Below are 26,848 nucleotides of genomic sequence, written 5' to 3' on the forward strand. Positions count from 1 at the left end.
ACCTCTAGGTAGACCTAGACGTAGATGGGAGGACAACGTAAAAGCGGATCTAGTAGAAATAGGACGGGTGGGTGTCGATCGGAGAGATGCATCTTGGGTGGGGTTGACACAAGATAGGGCAGCGTGGAAGGCTTGCGTAGATGAGGCGATGAACTTTCGAGTTCCAAATGCCATGTAAAAAAAAAAAAAAAATAAAAAATTATACTATAATATAATAAATTCAAGAAATCTTCAAAAAATTCTGATAGAATTTCAACGTATTTTTTTATTTAATCTAAGAACTTTTTCTTCAGTAAATTTTTTTTTCTAAAGTCTATCATTCTCGGGTAAAAAATTCTGGAAATTTTTCACGATTTTCCCGTCTTAGCCGCCATTTTATGTGCTTTTACCTTTTTTCAAAATTTATACTGTGACACTGAAGTTTAAGTCTCGAGGGCATGATTTCTTCGCTCTAAAGATTAAATCTTAAATGATTTCAATGTGAAAAATCGACACGAATAAAGATTTTTTTTAAACCATGTTTTATTGCTTGTGGTTTGGTAGGGGTTAAGCAGGTTAGGGGTAGGTATTTAGTTGATTAGCTGGCTTCTGGTGTGTGGCTTAATTATTTTGAGAAAAAATAAACTGATTGATGAGAGAGAGAGAGAGACAGAGAGAGAGAGAGAGAGAGAGAGAGAGAGAGAGAGAGAGAGAGAGAGAGAGAGAGAGAGAGAGAATGCAGAGGATGATTAGAGATATGAGGGACAGCATTAAGAAATTAGAGGCCAAGGCAAGACGAGAGGAGGAGGGAAGAGGAAAAGCGAGAGACAAGGCTGAAAAGTAAAAGGGACGAAGAAGGTAGGAGCAAAGTGTGGGAGAGAGTATTAATCTTGCACAGAGGATCCAAGTGGAATTACAAGAAAGAGCTGCACGAATGGCTGGAGGAGTTTATGGAAGGGACATGGTGGGAGGTGGAGAAGACTCAAAATGTAGACACAAAAAAAAATCTTTTCCTCGAAGAAGGAGATGAAAGGGATATGGAAGAAAAGGGATAAAGTTAACGCTGAAGGTGAGGCGAGATTAAAGAAACAGGTGAATAGGGAGGAGAGAAAGGCAAGTAGCTCGTACATTTAGAACGAGGAAAAAGGAAGGATAAGCAAGGCGAAAGTGGAGGTGAGAAGGGATGAAGAAGAAGAGAGAGCCTTGAGAAGGCAGAAGGAAGAGTGAAGAGCAAAAAAAAAGAATAAAATAAAATAAATAAATACAAACAAATTGTATACTAAAATAAGAAATGTTATATCAAAGTTTAAATGTAAATATTGTATATACTTAAGGTATAATCAATAAACATACATACATCGAAATATTTGTAGATATTGGTGATAACTGGACCAGTTAATCATGTTTATTTTTATAATATTTTAAAGATTAATTATAATATATGTTTTTAAATTTATTGTATTACAGAGTATTAATAAATCAAATATAATTCATTATGTGCAAAATTAAGATAATTTAAAAGTATTCCGAATATACTATATTTTTTGTATATATTTTTGTATTAGTGTTCGGTATTCTTCGTTTCTTTTTGACTTTTAATCAATCCTCATCGTGCTCGCAAATCGACTCCTTACTTAAAAAGAACTGAGTTATTTCTCGATGTTTCTTGACAAAGCAACATATAATTGACCATGACTGAATACCGTAGTAAGCAAATATATTCCAACTTGTCAAAAGATTGACATTCAGATCTGTTTATAGTCATAGCAAAACTTAATCTCATCCAACGATGATTTTAGATCAAGTCGTGGCAATAAGACGATTTTACCAGAATATTTACTAGTAATGATTTGTCCAACTAATATATGTATTTTTGTATCCTTAATAGTCATTCTTGTTCCATTACAAAGACCGCCATCGATATCCAAATTTCTTAAACAACTAACTATCTTACCTCTTTTTATTATCAATTTATGTGGTGGTAATCCATTTGGTGTCAACGAATTTAGAAATTTAATTGGTATTCAAATCGTCATCATTTACACTTTTAATTCTATCATTACTATAAAACACAAAACTCTTGCCATCAATTTTTTTAACTATATTTTCATTCATTTTTGATTAATAAGAATTTAATAGTGATAAAATCACTATGTTAATTTTATGTCCGAAAATTTCTATAATTAAATAATTATTGCATATAAATTTTTACAGAATTCATATAATATTTTTATTTTCTCTTACATCGAGAACCTAATTTTCAAATTCATTATCTTTATTCTGTAATCTCAAATTTTCATTTAATGATAACTTCATGAAGGATAACCATAATTTACTTCTTTTTACACATTTTTACACGTATCATTTTTGTACGATTGCCATGGCGTACTATAGGCGTCTAAAATCACCAGACGGAACGATGATTTTCCCTCTGAAAGGTTTGTTATTAATACACAAATGTATTTATTGCTTCATAGGCATGTCTAGATACTATTGATATTTTATCCTATATTATAATTCCAACATTTTTTAAAAACATTCCATATTTTGAATTAGGACAAATATTACATGTTGTTTATTCGTTAATGTTTAACGGTTATTTAACTGTTTTTGAAATACTATATAAATGTTTTATAAAAAGGTTCATGGTTTTATTAATATCGAATAGCGATCATTTCCAACGTTGTTTAAACGCTAAGAAAACATTTCTTAAGCCAACATTCACAATCGTATCAACATTTACAAGCTACATGTATTTAAAACATACTCGTTAACCCCCGTTTTAGTTTCTGTGTGATTTATGGTTGAATATATTTTGGAGTTTATGGGTGAATATATTATATTATTATTTATTATATTTGATCACGAATATGCTTTTTTCCAATTAGTGTAATGCCATTATTGATAGTCATGTAACTCCAAGTACTTTAAAATTAGATAATAGCAATACTCAGAAGCATAGTCAATTTTATATATATGATCATCAGGAAGCTGTTAAATAAAGATTAAATTCTGATATAAAAAAGAAATAAAAAATTGGTTGAATTACATATCTAAACTTTGACGAATGTTGAAATAATCCCATAGCAAAAAATCATAAACGTTTGCACCAAATTTCAAATATTCAAAATCTCCCGAATCACAAAATAATTTTTTTACGAAAAGACGGAAAAGAGAAACATGTGTATAACAAACCAGCGAACGCTGAGTGCGGTGCAATCATTGTTTTAGATTAAGGTTTGCTAGAAAATTACGATCTTTGTATATACCCTAAAGAATTATCAAAAAATCATCCAATAAATACATATTTGAATAAATTATCGCAATTCGTCGATCTAATGGTTTATCCTATAATGTTTCCGCTAGGTGATTTGGGATAGAGTGCTAATTACTTTAAAAACCATCATGCTTGTGTTAAAGAAAATCTTACATTTTTGCAATATTATTCATATAGGTTTGCCTATAGACCAAATGATAAACCGCTGCCAATTCGTTGGCACGTAGCTTCCTTTAACATTATGTATCGCTTTAATATCTGAATTGCTTTGACTTCATAACATTTCTATAATTTTTTGAACTTTTCCGTTTGATCGATAAAATTATTTCGAATCAATTATATATACATAATCAATTAGAATTCTCTCTCTCTTTTTTTCGCATAGCTATAATTGTTTGTATTATATTATTATATATAGTTGATAGCAGGTCATCGACATGAAAAGAAAATTTGTAAACTTTTTATTTATTATTGAACTTCTTATTCATTTATTGTATTTGTTTAGCTTCAAGTATTTTTTTCAACACGCGCATGAAATAGGCCTTTTTTCATACCTAAAAGTAGCCTAGAAAATCGGCCATTCCTAGCGTGTTAGAAAAAGTTTGAGCTCAAGCGGGAAGAAAATTATTTTCTCCCCGCTTAATAAGTAGCGGGGAGAAAAAAATTCTCCGCTCGAGCAGCAAGAAAACAATTAACCCAAGTTAACCCAAGTCGGGTTAAATTAACCCAAGTTATCTCTGGTATTACCCATGTTTTAAATATCTCAGATTTTCTAATTTTTTTAAATGTTCAATTTTTTCAAATTTCTCAAATTTTTTGAGCACGACTTAAAATTCACGATCTCCTACCCAACTTTCACGCATAAAAAAGTCCCTTTCATGCCCTTGTTGGATTAAACACGGTGTGTAACACGGGAATAAAAGCTATGTCAGACTCGGGTAAGGTGTTATCAGCCCTCGTCTACATCTCAGGCGCCTTCGGCGCCCTTGACTCCGACTCGTGCTGAACACCTCACCCACGCTTGACATAACTTATTTTTTCCACTTGTTGCACAATGTACTATTTCTACCGTGCAATCACACTATTATAAATTGGCTTACATACTGCCATCTGACGGGAGGTATACATGGGTGCCTTAATCGAGAATTGACATTCGTCACGCTAACGCGCGCTGATTGCCAAAGAGAAACAAACAGAAAAAGGAACTCTGCACGTTAAAGTTAAAATTCCTCCTCGTTTTTCTCCGGATATGCTCCATAAAAAAACCTAAAATTGAAGTAGTCTATAGTTATAATAACATCCGATAATCATGATGTTTTAAAGAAAAGTTCAACATTTAGTTTTCGAGTTATAATAGTAAGGATAATTCGCGGAACGCATCTAAAATCACTAGTGATCGAAAAATCGCCATGAAAAACACACATGCGTAACTGAAAATCTTGTTGTCAATAAATTGATAAAACAAAAACAGAAAAAAAACGAGCCTAGGTATAGATTAAAATCCATTAAATTAAAGCTGAGATCCAAGCGATGCAGTTTTCAGTTTTTTTTTCCATTACCGGCGCAGCCTTTCGGCCCTAGCTGCCGGGGACCTTCCACCACCTCTGTGTGGAAGTAGTGCCCCATCCTATCTCTTTCCTACGTCACTATCTCCCATGCCTATATGTTTCCACTCTGAGAGATTTCTCCGATGAGGACCATATTTTCAGACACACACCATGCTGGTTAAGCCAGCACTCTCTGCCCCCTAGAGGGCATCGGGTCCGTCTCTCAGTGTAGCTTTCCCCGGAGAAGGCCCCGTATTAGACCAGCTCCACACCGGTAAGGCCGGCGCTCCCTACCTAATGTATCGGGTTGGTTACCTTAATTCCTACCTTACCTTCGGTCCCTACCACTGTTTCGCATTCGCCCAGGCTTACGCCTGTGAGACAGAGAAAACCTCGGTATCACACTGAAGGAGAATTCCGGGGAAAAAACCTGCCTCGAAACAGCCGGAGTCTTGGGTACTTTTGCCGTTGAAAGTAACTCAGAAAAAATCCGAGTGACCACCAGGAATCGAACCCACGAACCCTTGACGCTCCCCCACTGACGCTGCCAGTTTTCAGTTATATAGAGTATACAGGGTAAGAAAACAAAATTTTGAAGCTTAATATCTTTGAAACTACTTGGTTTCATAAACAGCCCAAAGGAAGGGATCAAGGTGCTATATAATGCTAACTAAATCCAAAATTTGAACTTGATTATTGCTTTTTTACTCCAGTTATTGCGTTACGTAAAAAACGACTTTTTTCAGTTTTTGATGTTTTTCTCAAGATCTGTCCCATGAAATAACTTAAAATTTAAGTGGAATATAGTTGTAATAACTTTTAATAATTATGTTTTTTATTAAAAGGATTCAACATTTAGTTTTCAAGTTAAATCAATTTTTAAAAATTGCGCTTAATGGTGTATAATAAAAGAACGACGAACGATAATATCAATTTTCCGCGGTTTAAAGATAGGTAATTTTATTTTCTTTTCGGTGCATATAAAGCAATTTACTTTTATTAACTTTTTCAATAACTATATTAGAAAAAAACTGAAATATCAAAACTAAAAATTCACTATAAAAAAAACGCGTACACAAAATGTAAAACGGACTTTTTGACCACAATGTTCTAGTAAAAACTAAGAAAATAAAACTTGGTGGGTTAAAATCCACTGAGTAGAAGCTGAGATACAGGCGTCTACATATGTTATCAAGGTTTTTTATGGTTTAGATGCAGTCGTCAATAGTGCTTCAAATATGTCTAATAATTTTGAAAAAAAAAGAAAAAATTGGAAATCTCTATACACTACTATCAACATACACAGTCAAGTTATTCGAATAAGGGCTCAGATTTACCACTATATTTATAACTTACATGCAGACAAAAACGAAGCCAGAAGATATGGGCAACTTGTAACGCCCCGTACAAGCTCCGCAAAAAACTATACAGAATAAAAACTAAAATTTATTGAATACATTTTTAGATTTTACGCGAGTATCGCACTCCCCCATTTTCAACTAGGATAAGCCCGCGCTATAGCTGACAGCGCAACTTCAGCAGCGCCACGAGCCAGCGAGCGGCGGTAGCAGCAACACCGAAAGAAGAGGGAGAGCGTGCAACACACCATGTATATATGTATATAGAAGCGGCGCAAGAGAAGGACAAGCGGCGACGGCGGCGTAGCGTGCGCATATTATAAATTATTTGTATGAATGGGTTTTGTACATAGGTGTGAATGTCTGTGTGAAAGTGTGAATGTGAAAGTATTTTCGGCGGCACGATCCCCGCTCGCTCCGAGGCCTATAAAAGGACCCGCACGGCCAGTATTTGCTCACTAGCCGAAGCGCAACTTAAGCGCCAGTGCAACTAAAGCGCCTAGTCCCTGCTCCTGAGCAACTTATGCCTTGAGCAGGTAAAAGACTTAGAATATTTTCAAATATTTCTACACTTATAAAAATTTCGAGTCAGGCACGATATCGCATCACAAACCGTATCAGTCCTAGACTTAGAAAAATTCTAATTATTGTCAAAATAACTTAGAAAAATTTCATTACATAATTTAAACTTGTAAAATTTCGAATAAGATCAGATAACGCAAGTTTAAGCGTATCTGCATAAAATCTCTTCTTCTAACAATACGATTCAAATCAGATTACGTAACATAAACGCGTATCTGTTTATTTTTGTTTGTAAAAATCAAAGCGGATTTACCCATTTAATTTTTGTGATACTTAGAATATATGCAAGATATACGCAATATTCTATTATTTATTTATTTGAATATATTTATTTTTGTTATAAAGAACAAAAATCTCTTTATTGTATAAAGATATATAAAAATCTTTCTATTTAATCTGTTGTCAGAATCACGACGCAGATTAGTAAATGTTCGCGACTTTTCAGGTAGTAAAATCAATAGATTTTGTATTCTTACATAAATTTAATTACTACAGGACCCATAAGTCGTGACTGTTTCAAACTATACATCACTGATAATGAAATCGCCTTGCAATGACAATTACCAACTAATGTGTAATGTTCTTCAATGCTACTCAAGGAATTAGATAATTTTTTTTGACAATTTAAATATATATTCTAAATCCTACAAAGTGATGCACGAAGTTGATATGGAAGAACAAAATCGTTTGAAAAACAACAACATTGAGTTTAATAGTAAAGAAATTATATTATATTTAATACGCAATTCTAATCATGATAAACACAGATATAACGCAGCCAAATGTCAGAAGGAGAGTTGATTAATAAAAACTTAAACACAACTTTGACTGCATGGTTTGAACTAAATGCAAACAATCCGAATGCTAGACAGTACTTGTATGTTGATATGCCATATTTTTACGTTTTCAATGAAAAAACAAAGAAATGGACACCAAGAAAAATAGTTTGGAAGCCAATTATAAGTAGAATGTAAACGATCGTAAATCGTAAAAGATATTTTTTGTAACACATGCACGATTTTCGCGTTGTTTCGACCTAAAATTAGGGACAAAAGTAGTCGTTTTCAGACTGGCGGGCGAAAAAATGCAGTAGCGGGCGCAAAAGTACTTTAACGTTTTACAACTTGGCTTGGAAGATATTAATTTTTTTATAAATCTCCGTTTTTATCATGATTAAATGGGACAGTCAATCTGGAAAATTTTGTGGGAAAAGTAGTCAATTAAATGTTTTTTCAGGAACACTATTGCTGAATTAATTGTATAAATCATATCTTAAAAAATGCAAATATATATTTTCAAAATCGAAAAATTACCATAAAATGGTCAGAATCATAACAAAAATTTCCTGAATTTCGAATTAGAAAATATATTGTTAGAGCAGCACTTCTGCTCTCCCGTCAGGATCTTCGTCAGGCTCAGTCGACTGCGCGCATGCGCGATGCTAGCGCAAACGTACAGAGGGACTCGTGCTTTGCTCATGAGAGTGCACCTGTTTTGTTACGAGAACTGTTTCCGTTGTCACGAATAAAAATCTTTAAAAAGCTCATAATTTAATAATATTCATTATAAAACAAATTTTTCCAGAACAGATACCTTAAATAAAAATTTTAACTTCTTTTTAAAATGTTCTAAAGTATAAGTGTAAAAATTTTCAAAAGGATTAATAAAAATGCCTTGCGCAAGGAACTTTTTGAAGTTACGAGAGAAACGCGTTTAAAGTTTTATTTCTTCCTCCTATAGGAAGCTTTGTAATAGTAAAATTTTCAGTTTTGCTAAAACTTCGTAGAAACGCATTTAAAGGTGTGTTCGAATTATGCGTTTTAAAAAAATTTCCGTGCGTATGGATGTGTGTGTGTGTGTATGTACGTATACCGTTATAATTCTGGAACCACGCGACCGCTCGTGATAAAATTTGACATGCATTTTTTTGATTCTGACCACTTTATGCCCCTCTTATAGCCATTTTTCGATTTTTAAAAAAGTATTTTTGCTTTTTATTATGAAACAATTAATATAATATATCTAAGAATAGTGTATCTTAAAGAGCGTATAATTGCCTACTTTTTCCCGCAAGATTCTCAAGATTTACCGTTCCGTTCAATTTTTATGGTAGAAAAGGTGTTATTTATTTAAAAATTCATATTTTTGAAACTAAATAATTAAATGTTTTAAAAAAAATTATAATAATATAAAACGATAATATCTACCTGCTGTAAAAATTTTAATAGTACATTGTACAACAAGCGGCGAAGATATGCTCTGGAAAAGCACATTCGCTCCTCGTTGTTCACCGTGCTTTTTGTAACAAGTGTATAAGGAAGACCATTTTTGTCGCCTATGGAATAGATCGAGAATAGAGTTTTTTGACTCGTCCACTACGGTGTGCGTGTATAGAGGCATATATATATATATATATATATATATATATATATATATATATATATATATATATATATATATATATATATATATATATATATATAATATGCACACACACACACACACACATATATATATATATATATATATATATTAAAATTTTGAACATTTTTGAAATTGTTTTAAAAGTTTTTAACGATTTAAAGCTTTAGTAAGAAGATGAAAAAAATCAAGAAGAGCAAACATGTTCGCTCCTCTTGATTTCCGATTCTCAAATTATTGTAGGCTCGTTCTACCTTATAGGGACCTTATTGATGATCCCGCGCTACTTCTTTGGAAGAAGATACGGGGTCGTGATACCGACAAGAGAAGAATGGAAGGCCCGCAGTCTACCAGGAATTGGGGACGTCTGGTGTACAGATGGCTCTAGGGCAGAGACTGGCACTGGTTCGGGGTACTTCTGCCAAAGGGATGGAAGGGGAACCTTCTTTTCCCTGGGGCGGTATGCTACGATCTTCCAGACCGAGATATACGCTATACTGACCTGCGCTCAGAGGAACATTGAACTCGGCGCAAGGGATAGAATTATCACCATTTGCTCAGACAGTCAGGCGGCACTTAGAGCACTTATGGCTCATAGGACGACCTCCAGACTGGTCTGGGAATGCAAAGTGGTTGTAAATCAGCTGACCGCTCACAACAACAAGGTCAGGCTGTTCTGGGTCCCAGGGCACACCGGGATCAGGGGTAACGAAATAGCAGATAGACTTGCAGCTTTGGGAGCTAAACACCTTCCAATCGGGCCGGAGCCCTACACAGGTGTCGCAAGGTGCCTGATAACGGGCGAAATCCGGGGCTGGGTTGAGAGGGAGCATACTAAGGAATGGCAAGGAACTCAATGATGCAGACAAGCCAAAGCGGCAATGGGACAGGACACCAATGTCGGCTAGACCAAGTGCATCGCAGGAGGCAGCAGAAATAACTCCCGACTCCTGACACAGATAGTGACCGGGCACATCCGCTTAAGGTACCATGGTCTGAAGATGGGGAAGGAGGCTACGGGTATATGCAGGTGGTGCGAGGGGGCGGAAGAAACGCCTACCCATGTACTGACTGTTTGCCCAAAATTTGCGCAACTCAGACATCAGTGCTTGTGAGAGCTTTTCCCCACGTATGAAGAGATTAGGGCACTCGACGCGGGAGCTATTCTGGAGAAGGGCAGGCTTACATGCGTAAGGGATGCCATGACGAAGGGTGGTACAATGGGTTTACAGCCTAAGTGCCAGGGATCTTTGTGCCCCCCCCCCCCTTCATAGTAATAATAATAATAATAATAATAATACCTTATAGGGAGCGAAAATGGATTAATTTATACATGTATTATGATCAGAGACTCTGGCTCTACATTTTGTTTGACGCTTGGCAAACCCTATTTTCGGTCCACTTTATAGGCACCGAAAATGGTCTTTTTTATGCACGTGTTATAGAAAAGTCTCTTTTTATTTCAGTTTTTTCTAATAAAGTTATTGGAAAAGTTAATAAAAGTAAATTGCTTAATATATATCTGAAAGAAAATAAAATTACCTATCTTTTTACCGCGGAAAATTGATATTATCGTTCGTTCTTCTTTCATTATACACCATATTTTATAACTCGTTATCTAAAGCTCAGAATGTTTTTAAAACATTTATGGTTTTATGCGGTAGAAAATGTCCGTGCAGATGGCTTTTTGTGTGAGTGTGTTTTTTTTTTATATGGCGTAGGCAGAGCAAGCTCTGCACAAGTCATCCTCCGACACTGGATCCCCACAGGAGCTCTCGTTGAACAATACTTCCGTAGGGTCCGTTAACTAGCCTTTTTTAATTTCTCCTTTGAAGTTTGACGTTTCCATACATCACCCATCCACCAAGGTGATTTCGGGTTCAGGATCAAACTCGTCTTCTTCGTTCAGCATCGTCCTGCCTTCTTCTTCATTCTGCATCGTCCAGCCGTCTGCTTTCTGCAGCATCGTCCAGTCGTCTACTTCGAGCAGCATGGACAGGCCATCCTCTGGACAGACTCAACGCCGACACCTACGTTTCTCTACATCAGGTGAGGGAGTCTGGACTCAACTTAGTTATCTACGTTCCTCAGCATCGGTCTGAAGAGCACTTAGAGGTACTTAACCCTAGCTCCTACGTTCCTTTGTACCGGGCAGGGGAGTGACAGCTCAACTCTGTGACCTACGTTCTTCTGCATCAGTCCGAGGAGCGTTTCGTATCTATTACCTAGTGGCCTTCGTCTAGCAACAGTTTTACCTAGTTGTTTCGCCTTATCCCTCCCTTCTATTCTCTTTGCCATTTCTACCCTTCTTGAGAATGGTCCTTATGTAGTTGTTTACCGCGTACTAGCCATGTTAAAAGGAAAAAGTTGTATTTCTTTGAGATCTACAACTTTTCTCAATAACTTTTTTTTTTCTAGAATGCATAGAATTCGAGTTAGAGCCAAAAAACCGTTTTTAGCGATTTTTGGATTACGAGGGGAGTTCGCACACAACTTTTCAGCCCGAATAATAAAAGTCTCTCAGAGATAATCGTGTAACACCAAAATTTTTATTAAAAAAAACACGCAAATTGAACAAATTGTCCCCGCATTTTAAAAAAACGTAGATGATCGGGATAAAAAAAAATTAGTTTTTAGGTTTGTGCGAGAGGAGACTCCTCCCAAAATTTCAGCCCGATCGGTAAAAAATCGCGTGAAATATTGCATCTCATACATTTTTCGATGACAAAACTATAAGGCACTTCCGTGTCGCGGTCGTGCCTAAAAAGAGTATTCTCTAGAATAATGTAAGTAGACAAAGAAGACTGCGTCATTCGACTAAAGAAGTTTTACGGTACTCTGTACTTCTGGCATACAGAACACCAGTTGAGAACGTTCGATAACTACCTTCGTCCTGACGAAAGGGTACTTGTCGATAGAGTGTGGCCTTCAAGGGAGAAGTTCTTCAGTTTCAGGTTGGTGTACGTACCAACACCAGAGTTTATAACTAGAAAAGAAGTTCTTGGGTTCATGGAAGAGCTGAACAGGATGTTTTTATAGAGCATTGAGCTCCTGGTGAAGTAACTGGTGGTTCTAGCGAGACAGACTCTGACCATAACACCGGCTAAGGACCATGCCGCTGAGAAAATGAAGTCAAGGAAAGCTGCAGAGCCCCAAGCAAGAAGTTCGGGTAGACCTTAATTCATACAGAAGCCTAGAATCAAGCTCAATGTGCCTGTCAAATTCACTTAGTTATCAGGGCCCTCTTCACTCCAATCCATAAAGGAGGAACTGGAACTAAGCGAGTGACAGAGCTTCATGACATGAACATCAACATGTCTTCCTTCATGAATGAGAAAGAGTCCACCTCTAACAAGGAAAGGTACCCAACCCGAACTCACCGATATTGATGATTTTCATATATGTTGTAGAACATAAAAAAATAAGAGACACGTATTTTTTTTTATCGGCTAATTTTCACTTTTAAGGGGTAAAAACCTCCCCTAAAGTTAACCCCCAAAAAGCGTTTTTTTTAAATATCTCGGCTTAAAATTAATATTTTTCAATGAAACAAATTGGAGGTTATTTCTTACAAAAAGAGCAAGTATTTCATGGTGATTTGAAGAGTAAGGGTAGCATCCCCTATTTTTTAGGGGTTGAAAACATATATTTTTTGGCATAATTTTATAATAAAAATGTTTAAACCGACTAAAAAAAATTGGAAAAAATGTTTAAACATCCTTAATAACAAAATTTAGTTGACGTCTTTCGGTGTTTTCATAAATATTACCCCTAAGGGGGTAAACCACCCCTAACACAAAATAACTGTAAATATGTAATACATAATATTTCGTAGAAAGTTTGTATATAGAGGTTTTCGAGGTCGCTGATTACAAATCTGTTATCAGATTTTGAAAATCCAAAATGGCGGATCCAATATGGCGGACGGAAATGTCGAAAAAAAATTTTAACTTTCAAAAAAACTTGTTTACAAATGTGTGATCTTTGTAGCCTGTACATGTGAACTAAAGATCCTTAAACCCTAAACCCCTAAAGAACAAATAGGCTAAATGGTTGTGCTTTTTAACCAAACGACTCCAAACCCCTAACCTCCAGACAAGCCGAAGGCCTATGCTTTACCGTAGACACGAGTATAGACATATTACCGATATTTTATTCTATCATTTTGTATGTAACAAATAACGTCTCGTTTTATGTTTCAATCAAAGATTATTTATTTTTCTGCTTTTATAAATTATCATAATTTCAAAAGTAATTTCATAAATTATAAAGTATTTCATAAATTGCATAATTATATAATTTTATAAATTCAAAAAGTCCACACTTTTTTGCAAATGAAAAAACATAGGTTAATAAAATTAGTTTATCAAACTCTTTTGCGTTTTGTAATAAAATTTAATGTTGTCAAACTTGGGAGTTTTTCATTGTTACAATTATTTCGTAAGCCAAACGTTTTTTAGATGAATTCTCGAAGTAATGATTATTGTATCTATAGTAAAATATTTACAGTCTGGAATTCCATAATAATACTATTTGATACGATTTAATGAATTTATCAAAAAATCTAAATTTAATAATAAATATTATTCTAATTATTATTATTATTTTTCATTATCATTGCTATTATCAGTATTACTGTTATTATTGCTATTGCAATTATGCTTATTCTTATTATTATTATTATTATTATTATTATATTACTATGATAATTTTTGTTATTGGTAAAAATACATAAAAGAATATTAATACTCGAACTTTTTGCAATTAAAGAACACGTTGTTATTGAAAGGGAATTTTATATGCATTCATTAGTTTAATGAATGTTATCGTACATTCAATGATAATTCCACAGATAAATGTCTTTCACTCATAAAAGTTGTTGACAATCAGTATGTTCATTTTTTAGATTGTTTTCATCGAGTGTTTACCTCAGCTGCCTGTGTTATTTTTTAGGCAGTGAGTGAGTTTTGTGGGTATTCTAGTTCGATGCCGGAAAGTACGAATAGTACGTCTTTTTGTTTGTCAGTGGTATCATACAGTTGTAGAAAATTTTCTTTAGTGATTTTATATAGATTTACATTATTCAATTTCAAAGTGAATAAAAGTTGAATAAAACCAAAAATAGAGTTTTCCGAACATCACAAAGTGGAACGAGAATTCTTCTCCAATGCATAAATTAATGATTTGATTCAATTTACATTCACTCGTTTTATTCTGGTAGAAATGTAGCAGTCGTGCCTTACATGCAAAAACACAGCTTGTATAAATTTTACCGCTTGTTTTCATTTTAGATTGAAAAATGAAAATTAATCCGTTAAACGTTCTAAACTTATTATTAGCATACTTTCAAGCGTTAAACATACCAGATAGTGTCACGAATTATCACGAAACAGAGTTGGCCGAAAAAATAAAAGAAATTTTAATAGATGCAACACATGATTTCAACGATGTAGAAATGATTACTGATGACTCTTTGGATTTTCAAGAAGAGTATAAAGACCATAATGTGGAAATAATTGAAGATGAAGTGCAACATCATTTTCCTGATCCGGATATAGCACCAACAAATCAATGTACAGCAGATAATGAAGAACTAGATTTTGAATACAAAAAAAGAGCTGTAGAATTTTGGAGAAATAGCAAAACGAAGCAAAATTTAAGTCTTAAAACAGTGCAAAACAGATTCAAAAAAGTATCATCTATTAGTCAGCTACGTCGTTGGGCTCATTCAATTAATAAAGGTGGCACGTATAGAGAAAAAGTAGCACAAATTTGTCAGTATACCCTGGATAATTTTCAAGCAGCTCTCGACAGTGGTTCAATTATCCATGATGAAGATATAATTCGATGGGCCTTACAAGCTAAAAAAGAAATTACATAGCAGTAGAAGGAGAAAAGCAAGTGCAATGTCTGGTACAGTCAATTTCAGCAACAACGCATAGTTATACTATACAGCCACTAATATCAGCTACTGGACAACTGTTGTCACCGCTATTTCTTGTTTTAAAGGAACCAAGTGGCAAGTTTGGCCCTATTGTAGAACAAAACATATTTAGACCAGAAAACGTGTACGTGGAAGCATCCAAATCTGGAAAATTAACAACAAGTAAGGGAACTAATAACAATTTTTACATTGTAATATCGTTGATCAGTTAATTAGTAAGTCGTTTAATTGCAGATCACTTCAAAATCTGGTTGGAAAAAATATTTTATCCCTGTGTAGGCCATCACTCAATACTATTACTTGATTCTTGGAGTGGTCATTGTGACAAAGTTATAGAAGAAACAATGCCACAAAATAAAATTATTAACATAAAAAAATTCCAACTGGAACCACAGGAAAAATACAACCACTTGATGTCTATGGATTCCGTATTTGGAAAAACTTTGTCCGAACATTTTCTGATAATGTAATGTTAATGGATCATGATATGAATTTACATGTGAGAAATAATATAATTAAACTTCAATCATTGGTTCACAACCAACTGTCTTCACCGAGATATATAGATTTGTTTAAATATTCCTGGTATAAAAGCGGTTACGTCAATGAAAAACCAGATAAATTTGATAATCCTATAGATTTCAGTTTTGGAAAGTCTTGTGCAACACATTGTGAAATAGAAGGGTGCACAAACATTGCAATTGTACGATGTGGTTGCAAAAAAGCATTGTGCTTTAAACACTTTTATGAGGACTACCATTATTGTAAAAACATCGTAAAATAATATATTTTATGCTCAATACAAAAAATGCACTATGGCAAAAGATAAAAGATTGTAGATTATTATTATACTCTAATATTATAAACAAAAATACATTATAAGTTAAATTTACAATAAAGGAATTTCAATAACATTCTGATAACAATTTCTACGGAAATTATAAAACTGCTTCACACACAGAATTTTCTTGTTTACAAATTTAGGAATTTGAGGTGGTTTGGTTAAAAAGCACAACCATTTAGCCTATTTGTTCTTTAGGGATTTAGGGTTTAAGGCTCTTTAGTTCACATGTACAGGCTACAAACATAACACATTTATAACAAGTTTTTATGAAAGTTAAAATTTTTTTTCGACATTTTCGTCCACCACATTGGTTCCGCCATTTTGAATTTTCAAAATCTGATATCAGATTTGCAAAGAGCGATCTCGAAAACCCTTATATACAAACCTTCTACAAAATATTATGGATTGAAGTATACTTATAGTTATTTTGTGTTAGGGGTGGTTTACCCCCTAAAGGGTAGTATCTATGAAAAAATCGAAAAACTTAATTTGTTTATTATAGATGTTTACAAATTTTTTCCAATTTTTTTAGTCGTTTAAAACTTTTTTATTGTATAAAATTTTTTTTCGATATTTCCGTCCGCCATATTGGTTCCGCCATTTTGAATTTTCAAAATCTGATAACAGATTTGTAATCAGCGACCTCGAAAACCTCTATATACAAACTTTCTACGAAATATTATGTATTGAATTACATATTTACAGTTATTTTGTGTTAGGGGTGGTTTACCCCCTTAGGGGTAATATTTATGAAAACACCGAAAGACGTCAACTAAATTTTGTTATCAAGGATGTTTAAACATTTTTTCCAATTTTTTTTAGTCGGTTTAAACATTTTTATTATAAAATTATGCCAAAAAATATATGTTTTCAACCCCTAAAAAATAGGGGATGCTACCCTTACTCTTCAAATCACCATGAAATACTTGCTCTTTTTGTAAGAAATAACCTCCAATTTGTTTCATTGAAAAATATTAATTTTAAGCCGAGATATTTAAAAAAAAACGCTTTTTGGGGGTTAACTTTAGGGGAGGTTTTTACCCCTTAAAAGTGAAAATTAGCCGATAAAAAAAAATACGTGTCTCTTATTTTTTTATGTTCTACAACATATATGAAAATCATCAAAATCGGTGAGTTCGGGTTGGGTACCTTTCCTTGTAAGAAAAGGCTGCCTTCAGAGGATGAGGAGCTCTCCGATAAAACGTCAGAGCCAAAGCAAGAGAAATCAAAGAGAAATATCCTTAGTTTCTTCAATGGTCATGACTGTCAGTCGTCTGCATTTGATAACATACAAAAAATATACACGAGACAATGGCGACAGCGCATGAGGCTCATAGAATTTTCCAATGTGTCGCTCGCGATTTTTGTATGCACCGCATCCATGCTTCTATTGCTAGTTCGTTCTTTTCGTGTATAGTAAGAGCTATGCACTCGAACTATAGCAGAGAAGCAGCCCGACCGCAGAGAGCGTAAGATGGCTGAGGAGAGCGAGAGCACAAGTTGCGTGTATCCGTCGACAGCTATGTAATCCTTGATTGTATCAAATAAACCATTACACATTAAAGATTAGAATAATCTGACAAAGGGATGTGGAAATGTATTTTCTTTCAAACCGGACCTCACATTTATTAACAGGATCGACTCAACCCAGATTTTTCTAACGTATATATTCCATAAGCATAAGCAGAGACTTTGACAAAAAGATTATCAAGTTAAACCAAACTAAGTTTATTAATAAAATGCTAAATAGATTTGGTTTTGATACATGTAAACCCAAAAATACTCCCATGAAGCAGAGTGATGCAGCAAACTATGCTAGGAAAGAGTGAGTGGAAAGTGAGTATACTGAAGAAAGATTTTCAAATCGGCTGTATAGAGAAGCTGTTAGATCTCTTTTATATTTGGCAGGTACAACCCTGGTAGAAAATTGACGAGTTCAACTAGTCAGTACAGTAGCACATCGCTAGTTCCAAAGACGAATTGTTTCTCACAAATTTCAAAAAAACTCGGCAACAACTCGGGAAGCCGAATTTGCATGCGCGCGCATATAACATAACCTTTTGAGGTTATTATGATGCAGTATAATAACTCTAATTTAATATAGGATGAAAATGATTTATTAATGAAGGCTTATATTTTTATTGATTATTTTTTAATTAAGTGATATGAAACATTATTTTACATCTTGGTTATGTTGGTGACTTCAGTTAAATGGGATCCATAGTCTTAGTAGTCGACGTCAGTCGTTCATTATTACTATTCCATCTGTGTTATATAAAAGCTAGATATCTGATTTTTTGTACAGATATTTATTAAACTATTTAGAAATTAGTCACCGTATCAGTTTTTGCTGGCCTAGTTGGAATTGTCAGTTCGAGGGCTATAAGAAATTTTGGATTTGGCGGGTGACATTTCTTGTTAGGCTTGTTCCAGAGGATATAATAACTCTAGCCACTTGTATTTCTGGTTTCTAGTGTATGTTTATGTGTGAACATCTCAGCGATGAACCCTAATATTTACTTGGGTGTCCGGATGGAAATTAAAAGTATATCACTTGAGAAAAATGTAACTTTAAATATTGTTTCATTATTGTAAAAGAAATGTGCATGCAAAAGATCAGCTCTTTACGTATATTAGTTTCTGAATGAGAGCAGCAAAAAATTTTGAAAATCAGTCATCGTAATCAAAACTACTTGCAACTTTTAAAAGTCAGAATTCTTATTAATGCATTGTGAAAAGAGACCAAGTTATTGTAACTTTCTGCATATAAAAATACACTAGAAACCAGAAATACAAGTAGCTAGAGTTATTAGATCCTCTGGAACAAGCCTAACAAGAAATGTCATCCGCCAAATCCAAAATTTCTCATAGCCCTTGAGCTGACAATTCCAACTAGGACATTTCAGTAAAAACTGATACGGTAACTAAGGTTAGAAAGCTTGGCATTACTTTGCCGAGTTGCCAAAGCTATAAACAAGGTTTTATAAAGTAACTACTAATGGTAAAGAAGGCACAGAAGAATGGGCTTCGCCTGAGTGCTCGACCGGCACGTCCCCGTGCAGGGGCCGCCGCAGTTCACCTTCGCCCAATACGACTATAACTCCGGTAACTAATTTCTAAATAGTTTAACAAATATCTGTACAAAAATTCAGATATCTAGCTTTAATACAACACTAATGGAATAGTAATACTGGACTTGGACATCAGCTACGAGGGGTAAGATATAAAATTTTGATGTTACTTAAATAAAAATGACTGAATAAAAATGTAAGCCTTCATTAATAAATATTTTCAAATTAATGTTTAGTTAAATGCCTTTATTAATAAATAATTTCTATTTTATATTGAATGATAGATTTTCTTGCACTTAATTATAACCTAAAATTTTTAATTCATATTGCTTGGCGGGTTGTTACTGAGTTTTCCACGGGTTAACGACACTAGGTCACGGGGTAACTGGCGAAAACAGTTCAAATAAATTCGCGTAATTTCTCTAATTTGGGTATTAATCGACAACAAGTCCTTAAGATTTCTACCAGGGAACGGGGCCAGATATATCATATTCAGTCAATATACTTAGTAGACAACAAGTCAATTGTACAATCAACGAGTAGAACACGATGAAGAGAATGTTTTAATATCTGATGGGAACACGGAATCACAATACGACTTTTACGAATGCTTCTGTAGGCACGACAGCATATGCTGATACGAGTCTGTCTGTTTATTAGGACTCATTGACGAATGTGGATATGTGATTCAACTATTCAGCAACACAGTCGCATGTAGAACTCACAAGCAACAAAGCTTTACTTTATTGACATGTGAGTCAGGATATGTAGCTATAAGCAAGACTTGTCAAAAGGCAATGTCCTATTATAGTTCTATATCTATCATACCTGAAAATAAATTTTATCCTATAACGTTGCGATAATACTGTTGCTATTTTCTGTGCTAAAATCAATAGCGGAAATAGGCTAAGATATATGGTAGAACGACGAGAACATTATATTAAAGAATGCGTAAATAAAGACTATGTGTAGTCAAATGGGTTAAATTCAAAGAGCAAGTTGCTGAAATTTTTACTGATGCTAGCACTTACATAGAGAGAGACCCGTCTCTCTCTCTCTCTCTCTCTATCTCTCTCTCCAGCAGAGTCACGCCGGCTCTCATAAAGACATAATTATGATCGGTCACGTACTTTCAGAATTATATACAGTTGGAGTAACCGGAAACTGCGGCACAACTATGTTAGTCGGTGGAAAAAATAATGAGATATGGCACTCTTTGTAGGAAGTGGTGATATTGTGTACCAAGAATATGAAATATACTTTCTTATACTGAGTTTGATATTTGCAGGATTAGTTAGAGGCAAGTGTGTCTTCGAGCCCAGGGAGAGTACTGCAAATAACACTATGTCAAAAATCTTGCTTAGCCAGAGGTGCACACCTTAGTTTTTGAAACGCATGTATATATTTTCACTTATTTTATAGCTGCAAAGCAAACAAATTTAAGAATTTTTAAATTATAACAAAAAATTTGCAGATCAAATTTCATGAGGAAAAAATGTTTGTCAGATCACTGCTGACTTTTTTTACCTGTTCCCCAGCCTGAAAAGAGTTGTTCTTGATTGAGCACGAGCAGTAGTTAAGGGGTCATGCCTGGGTTAAATCCTGCAAAAAACCAAAGATTATTCTTCTTACCAAAAAATTTTTTATTGGATGTAATTTAAAGAAAAAAATTCTATCGAAAATATATAAAATATACACTATTTTTATCGAAAAAAAAAACATGTATATACCTTATAAAATCATTGACCAAAATTCATGACATTTCACTATATTTTCGATAGAATTTTTTTCTTTAAATTACATCCAATAAAAAATTTTTTGGTAAGTAGAATATCTTTTTTTTTTTTGCAGGATATAACCCGAGCTTGACCCTTTAAGGCGAACTTTAAATAAATTCATTTTTGTTTCGCTGCTCAAAAACGTTTCAAAAACTCACTTTTCGCTGTACATATCAGGTGTTAAAAAGAGCCTGTCCGATGCACTTGTTATAATAATCTATTTATTTACGGCTTAACTATGTAATAAAGTACTTTATTCACAGCTTAACTATATAATAATAGTATATTGTGCAACTAGGGGTGAAAATTGACTTTTTCCAGCGAGGGTGATGTTTTTAGCATGAGTGGAAGTCGAGGCGTCCGAGACGGACACGAGTGCTCAAAACATCACCCGAGTCTGAAAAGAAGCCACTCTCCCCTTGTTGCACACCGTACATTTTATGATAAGTGCACGAATAGGCCACTTATCATGCATATGAAAGAAATGGGAAATTCAAGGACTTTTCAAAGTAAAACAAATTTGTATCAAAAATTTTAAGAATTTTGAAAATTTCAAAAATTTTAAAAAGTTCAAAAATTTCAAAAATTTTAAAAAGTTCAAAAATTTCAAAAATTTTAAAAAGTTCAAAAATTTCAAAAATTTTAAAAAGTTCAAAAATTTCAAAAATTTTAAAAAGTTCAAAAATTTAAAAAATTTTAAAAAGTTCAAAAATTTAAAAAATTTATAAATTTTAAAAAGTTCAAAAATTTCAAAAATTTTAAAAAGTTCAAAAATTTTAAAAGTTTTGAAAATACTTATATCGATACACATCCATCGGATAGGCTGCAGAGGAGAAAAAACTACTCCCTTGGGAGGAAAAAGTTTTTTCTTCCCAACGGAGTAGTTTTTCCTCACTCCGCAGCCTATCCGATGGATATATGTGTCTATACAGGGTGTCCCATTTTAATTTACCACCACCTAAAACAGGTTAATAATTTGCTCTGAGAAAAAAATGTTTCAAATAAAATTTGTTGGGTTCGAAGGGGGGCATCTTTTGGCTATTTTAGCTGCGACCTTGAACATGACCTTCAAGGTCATTTGAAAGTCAAGACCAAATTTTCATATGAAATGTGCATATTTTTATGGCGGATTCGGATTCTACTAAAAAAGAGAAACACTTTTTGTCTGAATCATTTTTTTAAAAATCCCCAAATTTTTGTTGTAAATGGCTTTAAAAAAGTTGAAAAAATCACTAATATCTCTTATTGCCCCACCCTTTAAAAGAAGTTAAAAATTTGCTCTGAGAAAAAAATGTTTCAAATAAAATTTGTTGGGTTAGAAGGGGGGCATCTTTTGGCTATTCCAGCTGTGACCTTGAACATGACCTTCAAGGTCATTTGAATAAGATTTATCACAGATTCGGGTTCTACCAAAAAAGTAACACTTTTTGTCTTAACCATTTTTTGATCATCAATAGGTAGCTCTCCCTTTAACTGAAAAGAGAATTTGTCCTAGAAATAAGCTGTTTTAGATGAATGTTACTAGCTTCAAACAAAGACAGAGGTATCCTTTTGATCACTTAAGGCAAGACCTTCACGTCCAGCCACTTAAGGCAAGACCCCGTCCAACCACTTAAGGCAAGACCCTATCCAGCCACTTAAGGCAAGACCTTCACGTCCAACCACTTAAGGCAAGACCTTCACGTCCAGCCACTTGAGGCAAGACCCCTTCGTTCAGCTAGTCACGGAAATTTCAACGCCTCAAGTGCTCTATCAATTGCCCATTTTGTTGAATGCACATTTGTATTCTCTGCCGAAAACTTCTTTGGACATCTATTAATGTTTGTGGGGTGAACGCCTGGAATGCTGCAACAATTCTCTCCATCATATTTTGTGCCGTCGTCGGGGCTTCCGCGTAAACTCTCTGCTTCACGGCCCCCCACAGAAAGAAGTCCAATGGGGTCAAATCTGGCGATCGCGCAGGGAATTCACAGATTGGACTACCAATTCCAATCCAACTATTTGGGTATGTCGCGTTCAGAAATCTCCTGACAAGTAGTCTACGATGAGCGGGAGCACCATCTTGCTGGAACCACATGTCTCGCCTTATTTCTAGCGGAATGTTTTCTAGAAGAGGTGGAATTTGGTTCTCGAGAATATCTAAATAAAGCTCGCCGTTTAAATTACGGTCATAAAAAATTGGACCCACAACGTATTCCCCAACTATGCCCGCCCAAACATTAATTGACCACCGTCTTTGTGTACGGTGATCTCGCTGCCAATGTGGATTTTCTTCTGCATAATAATGCGCGTTATGAAGATTAACTCCTCCCATATTGTCGAACTTTGCCTCGTCTGTAAAGAGAGTCCGATCAAAGAAAAATGGATCTATGCGCATTCGTGTTTCCGCCCATTGACAGAATCTAAGTCGCCTGGCAGGATCACCAGGCTCCTTACTCCATGCATTCGCTGAATTTGTCGCGTCGAAATATGAGGATCCTCGGCAATTACAGCACGAACCCCAAGTGCAATATGCTCTCTTGGGCCCGTCCGTCGCCTCTTCCTTCTTAAGTTACCTCCTTGAGCTCTTATCGTTAGAAGTTTAATATTCCTCCTAGTAGGATGACGAGCGTCCGGATACCTTTCAGCGTACAGCCTCGCTGCAGCCTTGTAATTGTCGTGACATTCTCCCAGAATCTTGATCATGTTGACTATCTCTACTGGCGTGTAGTCAGCCATTATCTGTTGTAGGTAGATTTTTTAGGGAATATTTAATCTTACTAGAAATAATTTATTATAAGTATTTTTCTGCTCTGAAATTCAGAAAGTCAATGAAAACCTAATGATGAGAAGCTTTGAGGAGCTGTAAGAATTTACAAGCTTTACCAATAGAACGATAACGAAGCAAAAAAATGTCTTTTAGCGAGAAATAAAGCATTTACGAGAAAAATATTTCTTAAAAAGATGCGTACTTTATCAGAGAATCTGAATATGATTTAAAATATGTACAATTTTCATTAAAAAAACTAAGCTTGATTTTGATTCTCAGTTGAAAACATGCCCCTTACTGCTCAAACTTGCCCAAATGATGTCAAACTTGTCCCAGTTGTGACCGTAAACTTGCCCCAGATGATGTCAAATTTTCCGCAGATGACGTAAAACTTGCCCCAGAGAATGTCAAACATACCCCGAAGATTGCAAACTTGCCCCAGAGAATGTCAAACACACCCCGAAGATTGCAAACTTCCCCCATGTGATAAAAAATGAATCAGATTAGCGTTCTAATGAACTTTGGTTCTGTTAATAAATTTTTTGGTAATTTCATTTCTTTGAAAAAGAGAGTATTTTCCATTAAAGTGATGGTTCTTTCTTAAAATGAATTTAAGGTTCGAGGTCAAGGTCATAGCCAAGCTTCAATTGCCGGAATAAAAATCGAGGATTACCGTTAAATAAATTGACTGACCTTCGAATGACCTTGTTGGTTAAGGACAAGTTCATGGCTAAGGTCATACTTGGACTTAAATTTGTAAAATTGTGTACGTTTCTAATTCCTCGGATAAAATGTAAAATTTTTAACTTCTTTTAAAGGGTGGGGCAATAAGAGATATCTAGTGATTTTTTCAACTTTTTTAAAGCCGTTTACAACAAAAATTTGGGGTTTTTTCAAAAAATGATTCGGACAAAAAGTGTTTCTCTTTTTTAGTAGAATCCGAATCCGCCATAAAAATATGCACATTTCATATGAAAATTTGGTCTTGACTTTCAAATGACCTTGAAGGTCATGTTCAAGGTCACAGCTAAAATAGCCAAAAGATGTCCCCCTTCGAACCCAACAAATTTTATTTGAAACATTTTTTTCTCAGAGCAAATTATTAACCAGTTCTAGGGGGTGGTAAATTAAAATGGGACACCCTGTATAAGTATTTTCGAAATTTTCAAAATTTTCAAAATTTTTAAAATCTTCAAAATTTTTAAAATTTTTAAAATCTTCAAAATTTTTAAAATTTTTTGGAAATGTTCAATATACTATTAGTTTACTTTGAAAAGTCCTTGAATTTTCCATTCCTTTCATATGCATGATAAGTGACCTATTCGTACACTTATCATAAAATGTACGGTGTCCAACAAGGGGGAAGTGGCTTTTTCAGACTTGGGTGATGTTTTGGGCACTCGTGTCCGTCTCGGGCGCCTAACGGCGCCATCGACTCCCACTTGCCCTCAAAACATCACCCTCGCTAGAAAAAGCCAATTTCCCCCCCTAGTTCCACAATATACTATTATTCCCGCAAATGAGGAAATAAAGTTACCTTATTCCAGCAAATGAGGGAAAAATTTACTTAATTCCCGCAAATCTGGGTGAAAATTTATTAAAATTTTCAAATTTTTTTAAAAATTAAAAAAAAAATTAATTTTAGAATTTTTTGAAAGTCAATTATTCCTTTGGGTGATTACTTATAATCAACGACTTCAGTCTCTTGTTGTATAATGTAATCAATAATCATTTGTGTATAACATTTTTTTACCAGAATTATTTTTTACAGGTTGTCGAAAATAGTTCCAGCAATAGAATTTTTTTTAATAATACTGGAGAGCTTAAACCATACATACTTTTAAAAAAAAATAATAAAAATGACAATGCTCCAAGAGCATCATCAGCACCACCAATGCCACCTCAAATAGCAGGTATGAGTATCGGAGTTCAGATCGTACGAGGCAGACCAGCTAGTGCTAGTGATAATTTATTTCAGGCTACAACATTAAAAACGAAAAAAGTTAATCACCGTAACAATGGTGGAGCTGAACCAGATGCACCTGGTATTATAATTGCGGGACATCCGCCTTCCCCTTGCGAATGTAACATCCAAGGAGCTATGATAATTTGTCGTCAGTGCGGAGCTTACTGTCATGATAATTGTATTAGTCGTCAATGTATTTGTGCTACTTGTCTTACGTGTTAGAATATTTGTAAAATTATAATTCAATCAATAATTTAAGATAAATAGTGTAAAATCTTAGTAAAGAAAAAAACTCAGTACCTTAAAACAATTTAATAAGTAATAAACATACAAACATATTTAAGTTTTAAATATTGAAAAATTCGAGGAATTTATATTTAAATATATATGAAAAATAAACCAAAATAATCTCTGTTTAGACATAAAAATGTTCTAAAATATTGTTTTCACGCCAAATAAATAAGAAAAAGCATACCAGAGATTAGAGGAGAGATTGCCGATGCCGTGTTAAAAATGCGTGGCGAATTCGATCATGACGCCACTTGCAGCCTGCGATCGAACTATACGCATCTAGAAAAGGAGCGTAGGGGAAGTATACGCATCCAGCGACAGTGGAGGAGAAGGGAGAGGCGCTATATATTCTTAGGTCCACCGCGCCTGACGCGGCGGAGGAAAAGTGACAAACGGCGACTGTCCAATTTGCGCATCCACACCTCGGGGTAGTTTCAACCAACACCAAATAACTATTCGGGCATATTATTGGACTAAAAAGAATATTTAAACAACAACATAAGTGTAAAAAAATTAGATTCTAAAACTTTTGAAAACTTTAATTTTTTAGAGGGATTATGGTTCGAGGGATATGGGTTCGAGTCCGAGTCTCAGCAAATCTTTTTTTTTCTACTTGCTGATAAAATATACAGTATACAATAATAACGCAATATGCCATTCTACTTCTGCAATTATATTTCAATTTAGGTATGTATACGGTACAGAGGGGACCTGCAATGTATAACTACCATTATTTATAGTTTTTTATGTAAAGAAAAAATACAATTTTAAATAAATTTAAATTATCTTATTAGTACGATAACGTTTTATTAATTACATTGATATTAAAAAAAAAATTATTAATTTGTATTCCTAAAATTCAAGAAGTTTCATTGTATACTTTTTTTTCATAAACGATTAAGAAGTAAATTATACCTATATTTATTGCAGGCCCACCGTATACTTACCTAAATTGAAATATAATTACAGAAGCAGAATGGCATATTGCGTTATTATTGTATACTGTATATTTTATCAGCAAGTAGAAAAAAAAAGATTTGC

General features: G+C 34.3%; 1 protein-coding gene across 2 annotated transcripts in view; it reads left to right on the plus strand.

The window, feature by feature from the left end:
- The window catches only part of LOC100116027 (MATH and LRR domain-containing protein PFE0570w), a 370,048-nt gene extending 344,144 nt beyond the window's left edge, over positions 1–25,904 (plus strand). For both annotated transcript variants that reach the window (XM_031928145.2, XM_031928147.2), the window contains one exon: positions 25,322–25,904. In XM_031928145.2, the coding sequence (XP_031784005.1) occupies positions 25,322–25,738 (417 nt within the window). In that variant the 3' untranslated portion in view covers positions 25,739–25,904. The remainder of the gene's footprint in view (positions 1–25,321) is intronic.
- Positions 25,905–26,848: the final 944 nt, after the last annotated feature.

This window comes from Nasonia vitripennis (genome assembly GCF_009193385.2).
Source record: "Nasonia vitripennis strain AsymCx chromosome 4 unlocalized genomic scaffold, Nvit_psr_1.1 chr4_random0003, whole genome shotgun sequence".
NCBI classification, from domain to species: Eukaryota; Metazoa; Arthropoda; class Insecta; order Hymenoptera; family Pteromalidae; genus Nasonia; species Nasonia vitripennis.